At 44.5% G+C, this 13,948-nt stretch overlaps 1 protein-coding gene across 1 annotated transcript; it reads left to right on the forward strand.

Annotated features, from left to right (window-relative positions):
- The first annotated feature begins 6,121 nt into the window (after positions 1-6,121).
- Positions 6,122-13,871, forward strand: LOC142942455 (sine oculis-binding protein homolog). Its single transcript, XM_076084781.1, has 6 exons — positions 6,122-6,214; positions 8,837-8,966; positions 9,276-9,470; positions 10,254-10,405; positions 11,726-11,821; positions 11,997-13,871. The coding sequence occupies exons 1-6, from the start codon at positions 6,122-6,124 to the stop codon at positions 13,869-13,871; spliced, it is 2,541 nt and encodes an 846-aa protein (XP_075940896.1).
- Positions 13,872-13,948: the final 77 nt, after the last annotated feature.

The raw sequence follows: 13,948 nt of genomic DNA on the forward strand, positions 1-13,948 counted from the left end.
GTGGGGAGATGTGGGCAGACGCTGTTGTGTGGGGAGAGGTTAATAGTGCAGAGAGGATTGAGAGACAATAGTGTTGGCTAATGAGTCATGGTGCTGCACGCCACTCACTCTGCCATCACAGCAATCACCCACAGCACACAGACACAGTGGTGTATTTGGTAGTTTTGCTTCTGTTGATCAGTTTTTAATACTTTTACCTAGATGCTTGCCTAAAAAACGAAACAAATTAAAACTAAACAAAGTATTGTTTAAAGATAATCACGAAAAGAAAGCAGATAAAAGCACTATGAAGGTTTAAACTGAAAGAGATTTGTTCCAAAATGCTAGAAATTCTATTAAATAGATAGCACTGCGCTTATTTGTCTGTATTATTCTACATGTAAACATATTAAATTGAATGGGCACTTTTTTTATTACAAATTGTACTCTAATACTGGCAAATAATACTACTCCATTTTAAACTTTTTCCCATAGTGTAAATTATATTGATAAACTATTATACATCCCATAATATATATTTCATAATTATGTTTGAGACCCATATTAAATGTAATTGACATTAGTGTTTATTCAGATATTTTCCATGCGCTGCAGCTGTTGGAGAATTGAACACTGGGATAGCAAAAAGCCAAACTTGTTTGAACGCATAATCAAAAACGACCTTGCATTCCCTTGAGGGCTCTTTAAGAGAAGAGAAGATAAGATAAGATAATCCTTAATATTCCTGCAGCGTTAAACTCATTTTAATGCTTCGCAGTAAATGAAAGTCATAAATAATGGTAGTCAAACTTCTAACTGAAACAACAGGGTTCTTCATGCTAACAGCTTCTCTCCTCTTGGGAGAAAGATCATAATTCTGAATGTAAGCAGGCTTGTTTAGGCTTTGTACATCACTAGAATACCAGAGAGGCTGGTGCTGTTTCATATCGTGCTGCTCTGGCACTAATCCAGAGGAGATCAGTGGGGGCATCAGGGAATGCTGAGTCCATCTCTGGCCTGCAGCTCAGCAGCCGCCCGTCTAGACTGGCAGGCAGCTCAGTAATGATGAATACAACGCCACCACACCCTTTAGATGAAGAGCATCGGGATGATTTTATGGACCGAGATCCATGCAAAGACACAGCATTAATAAAATATTGGTTTGAGTGCTGCTTTCACAGGAAAGATAAACATTTCAGCAAAAGTTAAACTGAACTGAATCAAAGAAACAATTACTGTTGTGATCATTTTTCATAATTTATTGTACATTGTCATTTCTTCCATTATCTTATACCCAAACTATTAAACAGAACAACATTTCCATTTATACAAAATATAAACTATAAGGGGGGAAATATAAATCTAACATCAACCCTTCCCATATGGTTATAATATACAAACACAGTCACTCCCTGGGTCTGACCCATGGATGAAGGGGGGGAAAGGTGTCAATCAAACCCTCATTGTAAAAGACCGCAACTCTTTACACATCACAAGGCAAAACTGACACAAGTCTTGTGGCAACTTATTTGCTACATACATCTCTTTGACAATTCTAATAAAAAGACCGAAGAGCCAAATTATGAAAGAACCCAACTAGAATTTGTCATCCGGCTCGTAGTTTTTTGAAATAAACTCCTACTGTATGTGCCAAACTTAACTTGACAGACAAAAAACATTCTGATATTGATTGCCAGGTGGATTTGAAGCCACAAATAGACCCTCTGTACACTCAAGTGGTCCGCATTTCAATCAAGACATGTGACATGACAACCGCAGCCCTGAGCATCTCCAGAATTTGGTGATGTTACTATGGAAACGCAATCCTTTTGATTCCATGCAAGGGGCTGAGGGGGTCTTGGTGATGATCTCCAGGTGACGGTTAAACCCCCCTTATTGAAAGAAATGTCTTGAATTATACATATTTTTATCACGAATTTAAGGAGGACAAAAAAGGTTGTGGAGTCCATCCATGTTAGTCTTGTGGTCTCTGTGCAGTGCGGTGAAAGGGGGGGGGGGGAGAGTGAAGTCGGAGTGGGTGGGATGATAAGATGAGAGGTGAGGAGGAGTGTTGAGGCCGAGAAGGGGGGGGGGGGGGGTCTCTGGGGTCCGAGGCTTCAACAGTAGCGCTGCAGGAGAGAGGCTGCCGTGATGATGGGAGCCAGGAAGGAGACGGTGCCTGCATGCAGCGAGACGCCTGATCCGGTAGGGATGGTAGTGTTGGCCGAACTGCTTTGGGTGTCTGTGGCCATGGTGGTGGCGTTAGGGTCGGAGGTGGAGTTTCCCCATGATGTGGGGTTTGTGCTGTTCTGGGAAACCACCTGTTGGAGGAAGTAGAGGAGGAGGAGGAGGAGGAGGAGGAGGTGGAGGAGGAGGAGGATGGAGGATAGAGGGTTTAAAACTTGTCAAACTGTAAGAAAGCCTCTGCTTCAGTGATAACCTTATATATAACCTTAACCTAAATGTCACATGAGGAACTATACACTGATGATAAATACCAGATGCTTTATATAAACTGCAAATTGCAATAGAATAACTTTTACAGGACGGGAATAGTACCAAAACTAAATAAAGCACACTGAGATAATGAACATCAGCAAAACATATTCCAATACACCGGAAATCAATCAAAATGTCACTCAATCTTTATACATTTTTTAACTATTGCCACTGTTATTTCTGACTGCTCATACTTTCTAACAACATGAAAAGCAAAAAGATAAGAGAGACCTAAGGTTATCCGCGTGCCTATCAGGTTTCCTTGAGCACACCGAAAAGAAACTTTAGATTCTCTCCCCACCTTTGCACAGGTACATAATACACTGCACCTGAATCATTAATTCACTGGAGTGTGCGCTAATCAAGAAGTAAAGATAAATGTGAAAAATATTATGACTTGGAATTTGAAGTATTTAAGAATTAAAGAAACACACAGCAATTTAGAAAATCGACTGACAGGATTTCTGGATATTAATTTCCCAAGAGAGCTTCCAAGTCTAGCCTGCTGTAATCCAGACCTCGAGTAAACTAAGCCCCGTCTAACACGTTTAGAGTCAAATAACCCATCAGCACACAATGAATTTCTATAAAGATAACCAGCTGACCGCAACACAATAAATTCCAACCATGACCTAATAAATAAAAGCAAGCTAAAAACAGTATAACAGATTATATGTCAGCATACCTGTGTTGATAAACATATGGCGAACAAAATCACTCCAAGCTGAACGATCGTCATTTTGGACATTTTCTCTGTTGTTTGCAGTAATTTGGCCAGAAGGAGGAGGAGGCTGCCCACAGACGCTGCTTCTCTTTAATGAGGATGCTGCATCGGACTGAGGCTTTTATACCAGCTGGGTCTGTGACGTAGAGTCCCGGACGTGGTGGAGAGAAGAGTTATAATAAAGTGCTTTGACCGCAGGAACTTCGATTCTACGGAAACGATTACACACTTAAGGCTAATTGTATTTGAAACATTTGGGAAGTCAGCCTGAACGCGCATGCTCCTTCAACGAAGTCACAAATGCGTCACTTTTCGACCAAAATGTTTTAAATGCCATGCTTCACAGCATGACTCCCAGTGGAGGAGAGTCCACTTTCATCGACTTCAGTGTCAAATGAAGTCGAACTGGCCACCATCTTATTTACACTGCCTCCAACGTTGTGTTGCCATGGTGATACTGACTTGGTTCAGGCTACCATTGGGTTTTAATGAGATGCCATCACCCAGTTGAACTGTTTACAACTCAGAATGTGTTGCCTCGCCTCGACTTCAATTGGCAAGAAAATGACATAAATCGAGTGAAAGATACAAAACTGAAAAGTAAATGTAACCTGTTGGAACAAGCGCTCGTGTCGAGCTACAGCTATAAGTGTGGCAACAGCGACGCCTGGTGGTCAGCACTGGATTGCACCAGTTAATCAAACATGTCCAGCACAAAAATACTGTTTATCTTTACAAAGGCGGACATTACTCAGCTTTAGTTAGGAAACTGTCAAAGTTATTAATCAGATGTGAATACAAATTGCAGTTAAAACAGTTTCATATGCTAAAGTTGAGCCAGAAACCCATGACTCATCATGACTCTATTTGCATGTAATTTGATGAAGGGAAAACACCCGGCTACATTCATTGGCACCATTATGCAAAACCAATGGGTAGACATTGCCCCCTTACGGTGAAAATACATTATTGTAAACCACAGTAGATCACACGGTGTATCCCACTGTGAAGATCAGGCTACAACATTTTCAACAATCTTCTAAATAGACTGGGACTTTTTCGCTGTCATCGCGTATAGGGACAATCATACAAGTCATTATACACAAAAGTGCCAATTCTTTATGATTCGGTCCAGATGTTGAGGATTGTAACCATAGACCTGTGAATACTGTCTTCTGTCATTTGTGTAAGTGGATTGCTTCAGGAATAGTGAGACGGTCTAATCCCCGCCTTCACCCCCCAGAGGAACCTAAAGGGACAGCGCTCCCTGCAGAGGCACCAGATGTGCTCTGTTATGGAGAGCCGGAGAGAGGGGCCTTTTGTGAGGCATCAGATAAGCCCTGTTCCCAAAGCTGGGCCGGATCGGGTATCATCAACTGGCGTACGAGGGGGCGAAACCCAAGCCCTGAGCACTGGATCGGGTTTCTGTTTACACGAGCCGTGGTCCCTGGATTCCTCCAACCAGAGTAGACCGAGGACGGCTGGAGACAGGGAGGAGAGAGGCTCTGACGTCCCGCCTGTCTGTCTGTCTGTCTGTCTGTCTACCTGTCTGTCTCTCTGCATGGGGTTTAGGGACCAAGTGAAAGTTCTGCCAAAGATGCAGTAGAGCCAACTATGTATATGAGTTAAAAGTGGACGCTTGAAGTTAAAGAAACATAGCAGTGAAATGGTGGTATAATAATTACGCCAAGAGTAAACATGGGTCAAATATAGATGCTTATGCAGTGCGCACATATATACACACACAATGTCTCACACAGTCGCTGATCAAACAGATGCCATTTGAGAAAGCCCCATACATTCTGCCATGGTATCATTTAACTCACAGTGTTCTTTTCATCTCTTTATTTTAAGACAGTGTTTGTACTGTGTCCCCTCAGATAAAGCACAGTCTTTGCATTCCTTATGAAATGTATCTGTTGAGATTTCGGAGGGTGGGCGCCAGGTGTTGGGTTACATCAAATCACAGGGCCCTCCCTCTCCCTATCCGGAGAGGGCGAGAGGGCAGCATCAAGTTGCACTGAAAGAGCACGAATCATACCGGAAACTAGGCCAATTTGTTTTCACAAGAAAAGCACAACATGTATCGCGCCAAAAGGACATTAGAGAGCAGCAGACTTTATTTACGTAGACATGTTCGATTGTATTTCGAAGATGTGCATTATTGTCTTAGCTACCAACTTGGTTTAAGTCTATCAAATATGCTACTTTGTTTCAGTCAAACACAATCAAATCGAGCATTTTTCCATCAGCAGGCAATTCGTTTGGACGGAGCGTGGTGTTGTTCAGGGTAATTCCTCAAATATGTTGTGTTTCATTTTTGTTATTTCTTTATTATTTCGTTATTCAAGTGATATGAAAATGAGTAAATTCCGTTGAGGTAGTGATCAGAGACCTGTCGGTGGCTCAATTTACAATGCCGGTAATTTTCAATTGGACTTAACCTGGGGTTCGGCTATTATCTGACATCAACACATGTTTTTTTATTTTTTATAAAGTTTTACGTTTTTATGCATGTTGACCATAAGTCCTTTTTCATTTGGTTTAATTCATACTAACAACAAAATGCCATTTTTAAGTTATTGATTGTCTCTTGGTTGTCCAACACGTTACATTAGATTGAAATTAAGAATTTACTCTGAAAGTTCTAACCGGAAGTCTTATCTGTGTTACCTGCAGATACTTGACATTGTTGGAGAAGAGAGAGTTAGGATTGTTCGGCAGAGGAGCCTCCAGCCCGGAGCGCACGCATGTTCAGTTGACTTGAATGGTGTGAAGCCCCAGATGAGGGACTCAGGCGTCCGGGCATGACAGCGGCTGTCACCGGGAGTGACAGCTTTCATTCTGAGCTACTCTGCTAAAAAAACCTGCAGCTGACAACCAACAGTGATCCAGGTCGGATCCAGCCCGACCAGGACTATGCCAGAGATGGAGAAAGGGAGACCACCGGAAAATAAGCGCAGCAGGAAACCTGCTCACCCCGTAAAGAGAGAGATCAACCAGGAGATGAAGGTGAGAGTGAATTTGTGTGTCACTGTAGTTTTTATCAAGTGAGACGTGTTATTGACCGAGTGATAACTTCTGTACGCGCACAACGTCTTCCGACGCAGGGCAGTCAGAGAGAGAGAGAGAGAGAGAGAGAGAGAGAGAGAGAGAGAGAGAGAGAGAGAGAGAGAGAGAAACTGTGCACAGATCAATGCCGGGAGTAATCAGACACACTGTAGTGTTTGTGTTCTGTGAATGCTCTCCTTATTCAAACAATCAGACGTCATGAAGATCCTTTTGTGACATATTTAGAAAAGTCACAGGGATCTTCCAAGTTTGCACCCCTTGGAGTACAATAGCAAATCATACCATATGAATATAAACTCAAAATGTCACACATATATACGGGGCGTTTTAATTATGTTCTCAGTGAATAAGAGTAGGTTGGCCTTTGCCTAGGGACGCCATGTCGGGCCAGCTGTGGCCGGACGCACAAACCATAATGTCTAGCGGAGATCCAGATGTGCGTCACCTCTTCCCCGCTCTTGCGGTGCGCACACTTGCTTGCACCACAGAGGATTGCCTTTATGCCTTCCAAAAGAGAGAGGGAATTTATATCATTTAAATAGCCAATGCCTTACACTGGGAAAAACACTGAAGTGTTATCACATCATTTTAAAGGATGTACATTTCACACCAAAATAAAGTTCCTATTCAGAGATAATGTTCATTAGGTAATGGCCCTTAAGAATCTCTCCCGTTTCTTGCTTTAAAGGACAGTCACGGTTAAATAACAGCAACAGACATGATTCCCTCCCACCATTATTACTACATGGAAACTAATCCATGGATCGTCTGCTTTGTTTGGGTTTGGACAGAGGCTATTTGAGAGTGTTGACTGTGGTGGTAAGGGATATCTGAAGCTCCTTCAAGCAGGAGGTCAGAAATCTAAAAAGACAAGCAAGTTGTTTCAGGGGGGGGGGGGGGGGGGGGAGAGTCTGGCCTTTTGTGAGAGAGGAAATGTGCTCTTTTTGTGTAAGTGGTTTGGATTGTAGCGTTTGATATCCAGGGGAGGTGTAGTGTTACAACTTAACTAATTTTAATCAAAACATGTGAAATGCTATCCCTGCTTGATGTGAGCCTGCCTGGGCTCAGGGTCGGCCCCGGCTTGTTGCCTTTGGCTGCAGCTCTCTCTGTGGTTTGGGATATGGCTTGTCACTCTCACAAAGCAGATGTTTGTCTGAACTGCCAAAAAGAAACAAAAACAACATTGTGGGAAGTGGAGGGGTTGGTGAAAAAAAAAAATAGCCCGTCTTTCATTAACAGGAAAACAGAAAGAGCAAATCTGCGCATAGAGGAGAAAATGTCCAAATTAGATGTGATGTGAAACATACAAGACTTCAATTAAAAGGTAAAACCATTGTCCACCATTTGAAATCAGTCAAATGGTAAAAGGGCGAGGAAAGGGTGAGAAAAAATAGACAGACAGGAAGGCAGGCAATCTGATTTCTAGCTCAGCTGAAGTCCAGCCTCGTGTTGTCTCTGTAATACATCTGTTTCAACACCACATTCGGACCTACTCCCTCCACGTCAGCCCCGAGCGCAGCACCAGACACCGGATACTTAACTTTAATCATCGTTAGGCATATTTAGCTGGATATGATACCACTGCTTGCACTCACCCACACACTCTCCCATACACACACGTACACAGCAGAAAGTGAGCAAGCAAGGGAGAGATCCATTTCTCTGAGGCCCTAGAGCAGAGCAGAGGTCGGAGTGAGGAAAGCAGGGGAAAGAATGTGCAGTCAGTACCACAGCACTACAACACCACCACAGCAGACTGGCTGTGCTGGAAAAGGGTGAAACCTGAGAGGCAGCGCTGTGTCGGGTGTCAGGGCTGGTAGGTGCTGGGGTGGAGGGGAGGATGGTGAAGATGGGAGGGGGGGCAGAGGAGAGAAAGAGAGTCAAGGGGAGGGACAGGGAAAGCTGGGGAGAAGAGAGAGCGAGAGTGGTGGACACTGGAGGGAGACGAAGGGAGAGGAGTGGGGCATTTCCGAGAACCGTGGGACCTCGCTGTGGTGTAGGGTGTCCCGCTCTGATTTCTGCCCGTTCCGGATCAGGTTTCTCCTCCAATCCGGTTCTCCCAAAGCCACAGAGAGAGGTGGGTGGATAAAGAGAGAAACCTTTGTGGTTTTTTTTTTTCATCTGGTCGTAATAAAAAAAAAAAAAGGGAGACCACACATCCCATCTGTGGGGAACAGTTTTCTTTTCTCCCTCTTTTTTCCAATTAAAAGAGATAAACAAAGGATGATTCATAGATTTCACACTGGTGTTAGGTTTTAAACCTTTCCGTCTCAGATTTAGCAAGAGTAAACAACTTGAATACATCATGGAAAAAGCGTCATACTGTACTCCACTGTGCCCATATTCGTTTCCCCAACTGGGCAGAGGCTGAGAAAAGAATCCCTTGCGTTGATTCAGAGTAGGAAGGTCTGATTATGTTTAACATAGGATAAAAAGTTCCACTAACAACCCTAAGATGTACGGTCACAATTTCCCATTTGCAGGCAGGCTCAGGGTCCGTTACCCTATCCCTTTACTTAGAAGGTTAATCAGGGATTTATTTTCCTCTTTTTCCTCATACAGACGTTTGCAGAAAGCACCATGAACGAGCTGCTGGGATGGTACGGCTACGACAAGGTAGACCTCAGAGACTCGGAGGCCAACGAGATCAGAAACTACAGAGAGAGACGTCAGCACGTGTCTGTGCTAAAAGGTGAGGGCAGCTGTCGACTGTTCACTGTTAGTGTAGATGCAAGAAGACTCCTCTGTTCTAACAGGTTCTGCAGGTTTCAGTGCAGACATTGAGTCACTGTTCATATTTGGAAGGCATACTCTCCTGTAGTTACAACGTCTCAAGTTTCATCCATTTAGATACATCTATTGTTTCTCAACACGACTGTACTAATAATCTGTGTTGGCCATTGTTATGAGTGCAAAGGTTATTACAGTATCATTTAAGCAATACTATGCCATTCTTTTACATGAAACATCAGGAGCATTCAACTATGACTATGTCTTTCAGAGAACTCATTGCCAAAACCCAAGAGCCTGGACACCCAAGTCGGTCACTCGGTCCTCGCACTGAAAAGTGGAGAGAGAGAGTCCTCCAGTGTCCCCTCTTCTTCACCCTCCTCTTCCTCAACAAGTTCATCCCTAATCACCTCTAAGGAGCAGAAGACTGCCCCTGTAATTGTACCCCTTATAAAGCCATCAGCAGGTAGTGGGCCTCCAAACTTTCCATTGAGTGTTATAATTTTATTTTATTGCGATGCTACCCCCAGATTCACACATAATCCATGATTTGTATTATGTTTACATGTGAAAAGTCAGAGTGCAGGGTCAGCAATGTGTATAGGTTTCAGGAATATCTTCATGGGTCCTGAGCATTCATTGAACTCATGACAGTCAAAATGATCCTTTTATTTTCATGTATTGTCCCTCAAGTGACTCATACTGTTACATTTAGTATTATTATGTTAAATAATAGCAAATTACTGAATATAAATAGGCTGGAAAAATAGTAATACCTGAATTCATCCGTTGAGTTTTCAGTCAAGTTATTATTGCTGTATGTAAAAAACAATTCTCTAAGATTCCACTCTGAGATAAATTGAGTCAGCTCACTTTATCCGAATAAGTTGATGTTGATGCTCTATAGCCTTACCTTGATATACTGAGCAGTAACATATTTTTCTGTTGTTTTGACAGTGTACTTCAGCCTATCGGGTCCAAAACAATTTTGAAAGTTTAGTCATTGTTTCATTTCAATTAGCCATAGTGCAGACTCAAAACACTTCAAACATTTATTCTGTGTCAGGGTCCGTATACCTTACGGACCGCAGAAAGCTGTGGTGCAGATAATAAGGAATAACACGGGTGCAACAGGATCTCTTGCTCTCCTGAAATAATATTGGAACTGAGCTGTTTTAGAAAAGCTGGTTAGTGAGACTTTTGCAAGCTCATTAATTCCTCAAACTTTTTTTCTGCTTTTCCCCTGTAGTGGAAGATGTACAGAATGTGCAGATAGTGTGCGTTTGGTGCCAGAAGGAAGGAGTAAAACGCTACTCTCTATGTATGGGTTCAGAGCTCAAGAGCTTCTGCAGTGAGAAGTGTTTTGCCGCCTGCAGAAGGGCCTACTTCAAACGCAATAAGGTAAAGGTTCAACTAAAAATGTATAAAATACATATCAGCATCACTGTTCGGTGGTCATAAACATTTAGGTGGGACTTGTTGTACCTTGTTGGTGAGATGTTGGAAATCCCAGTATCTTTATTGTGAATTATCTGTAGATCTGCTTTTATATTTTTGAATGTTGTGTGCAGTAGATTCTCACACATAAATGCACTCACACATACAAGTACTTTATATGGTCAGAGTTTGTGCGAAGGGTGTCACTCTCCATACACAGGAGACCCAGGCATCAAGTGTTTTCTGGCAGGTAAACAGACCTTCAGAAACAGATACTCCTGATCTTGCGAGGTCATAACTGATGGATTCATTTACAGGAATTTTAAAAGGGAGGATCTGTGAGAACACACTTTAGTTATTATGGAGGACCCAGTATAGGAATGGAGGTAGTGAGGTCAAAGTTTGTAGGGGACACTTAGTATCAGTTTCGCATTAATGGAGGAGGGGCTGGCCATTAAGTGGCTTTGGTCTGGAGGACAGGAAAGCTACAACTGTGGAGAACCGCTCTAATGCCCTTTGCCGTGATTTTTCACTTTCCATTACGACATGGATATACCCTCTTTAGAGGTGCGGTGTGACAAGCAGCTATATCTCATTTCACCCTTACTGTTGTTTATACTGTGGTAGGTTCATTCACACGCCAACAGAGACAAAAAGGAGAGCTGAACGGACTCTGCGCAACAAGCCCTCCACTTCTTTGGAGGCGGGGAGAAAAGCATTGCCGTTGGCTTGTTGCTGCTTGTCTGAGAGGAAGGCCAGGAGGCCTGGGGCGAGGTGTCCACTTTCAGTGCATACCTTACCTTCAGCTGCCTCATGTTTCGTAACTCAACACGACTCAATGGGTTACAGAGATGGGGGAGCACTCAGATCGGCAGCAGATCAGCTTACATGAATCAAGAGGAATTTCCTATATTAATACTGGCAAGGCCATTAATTATATGACAATACATCACCTGCATTATCTCCATACTCGGTTGTAGAATCATATATATATCACAACACAGTGATTTCCCTTTGTTGAACTTTAGGGTTTGGTGGCATGCATGAAGTTTAAACTGCTTCTAACTTTGATGACAAGGTGGTTTATTAGAAGCTATTTTCTGCACTTGTTATGTAAGAAGCTCAAATTTGGTTAAATGACCACAGAATGATTCTAGTGTAGCATATTGATTTAAAGCAACTGCTGCTTCATCATCATGAATTGGAGAGGGAATCCATCAAAAGTAGGATGAACTCAGGTCTGACAACAGTGGTTTATGTCACACTGTGGTTTTCCCCTGTCAGGCCAGAGATGAAGACCTCCATGGTGAAAGATCTCCTCAGCACCCCCATACAGAGGACTCGCCCAGACTGGTGTTAAAGATAAACAGCAATGTCAGAGTAAGAGAACACTATCAATGTATCTTTTGTTTTCCCATGTAAAGTATAATTTTAAACTGCTTTATATATGTAGCTTGCATTCATCTTTCTCCCATGACTTTCTATTCATACAAAGTTTTTAGCTGGGATCAGTCACTTCAATAACCCTCCACAGTCTCTCTCCCCTGTGCCACAGGTATGTGATTGGTGCAAGCATGTCCGTCACACTAAAGAATACCTGGACTTCGGATCTGGCGAGGAACGACTCCAGTTCTGCAGCACCAAGTGTCTGAATCAGTACAAGATGGATGTTTTCTATCGGGAAGCCCGTGCAGCTCTCACCAGCTCCAGTCCAAGCAGAACCAGCCAGGAGGGGAGGGCGGACACCATTGTGGCCGGGCAAAAGCTACTCACTCCTGAGTCTTGGAGCAGCAGTGCAGGAGAAGCTCGTCATCGAAACCTTTCCCCTAGAGGGCTAACGCCAAACCATGGATCGTCAGAATCCACCTCCATGTCCCCCTCAGAGACATCCTCATCTAATTCCAAGATTCCTATCCCTGGGCTGAGGACCCTAGAGAGACCCATCCCTCACCCTGCTCTGGAGGTGTCCCCCCACCCTGCTCCCCTTCATCCTCCACCTCATCCTCGCCCCCCTTTGGAACATCAGCCGGTACCTCAAATCCCCATGCCCTTCATCAGACCTCCTCTTCATGCTCAGGGCCTGAAAAGCCCCCTTGGCAACCTTCCCAGACACCCAGGCCCCCCTTCAAGCCCTATCCACAGACCTCCTCACTCTCCTCACCTGCAGCCCCCGACCTCTTCCATGAATCCCCCTGGACTGATGCATCCCTTCCCAGGAGCCTACTTCCCTGGCTTGCACTGCCCTTCTCTGAACATGATGCATAGAGGTCCTGTCCCAATGCATCCCATCATGAACTATGGTATTCCTTCCTTTAGTCCTCTCCTGCCCCATCCCACCATCCTGGTGCCTTATCCCATTATTGTTCCCATTCCTATCCCTATACCCATTCCTATCCCCATTCCAGTCCCTTCTAAAGCAACCCCAGAAACTCCAAGTCACAGTGGTGTTATCCAGCCTGTACCAGAGGGGTTAGACAGGAGTAGATCCAGGGCTACAAGGCTGCCGACTCCAGGGATCCCTGAAGGGGACAGCAGATTGGTAGCCAACAAATTGGGTGGAACCTTGCCTCAATGTTACCCCTCACCATGTGACCCCAGCACAGATTGGGTTAAATCAGAGAGGCCATTCCCATCCCCAATATCCACACCCCACAGTGGAGCATCCTCCCCCAGAGCACAGTACAACAAATCCCCCTGCTCAGCCTCAGGGTTAGAAGGGCTGACAGACTATAAGCAGCAGCAGTCAGAGAGACAAGTCATACAAAGGGTTCTTCAAAGGACCCAAGTGAAGCCCAGTGCCAATGGAGTGGTGGACCTATCAGGGCTGGGAGAGTCAGAAACTGGGCAGGGTACCAGATCAGGGCTCCACAACATCATTAGACCCACCCCTCCTCTACCACAGTCCCCTTCACATGTCTACCATCAACAGGACTCCCACACTCCACCTTCACACAACCCACCCAGCCCCACAGGTAGCAGCCAGTCGTACAATGCTACACCCTCTGCCCTGAAATCTCAGGACCACAGTCCGAATGGGATGTCCTCCCCACCCGCCCCTGCCAGTCCGGACTCCTCACTACCCCAGAGAGTACCAGCACCACCCACTGACCCTGCACTCAGTGAGCTGGAGGCCATCAAAGAGAACAAGTGCTCTGTCGTTGGCCCAGTGCGGGTTGAGGTCCCAGTCAGTCAGTCAGAAGAGCCCTTAGCAGTTGTGGGGGAGGTAGGAGAGGACCCCCATGTCCCTGATGAGGACCATGCCTATGCTCTGCCCACAGCGCCAAAAACAGGTGGGACCACCACCCCGCTGCTCTTGCCCAAACTCAGAGACAAGGGTAGCCTTCGGAGCCCTGCTTCTACGCCCAGTGCTGGAGACATGGAGCCGGCTCTGAAGAGGCGATGCCTACGGATCCGTGATCAGAATAAGTAGAGGATGGAGGTGAGAGATTATATTACAAGGCAAAGTATAGATAGCATTGTTTTCACTAGATGTCCTATCTGATATTA

This window comes from Anarhichas minor, unplaced genomic scaffold (genome assembly GCF_050575085.1).
Source record: "Anarhichas minor isolate MPS153535 unplaced genomic scaffold, ASM5057508v1 ptg000136l, whole genome shotgun sequence".
Classification (NCBI taxonomy): domain Eukaryota; kingdom Metazoa; phylum Chordata; class Actinopteri; order Perciformes; family Anarhichadidae; genus Anarhichas; species Anarhichas minor.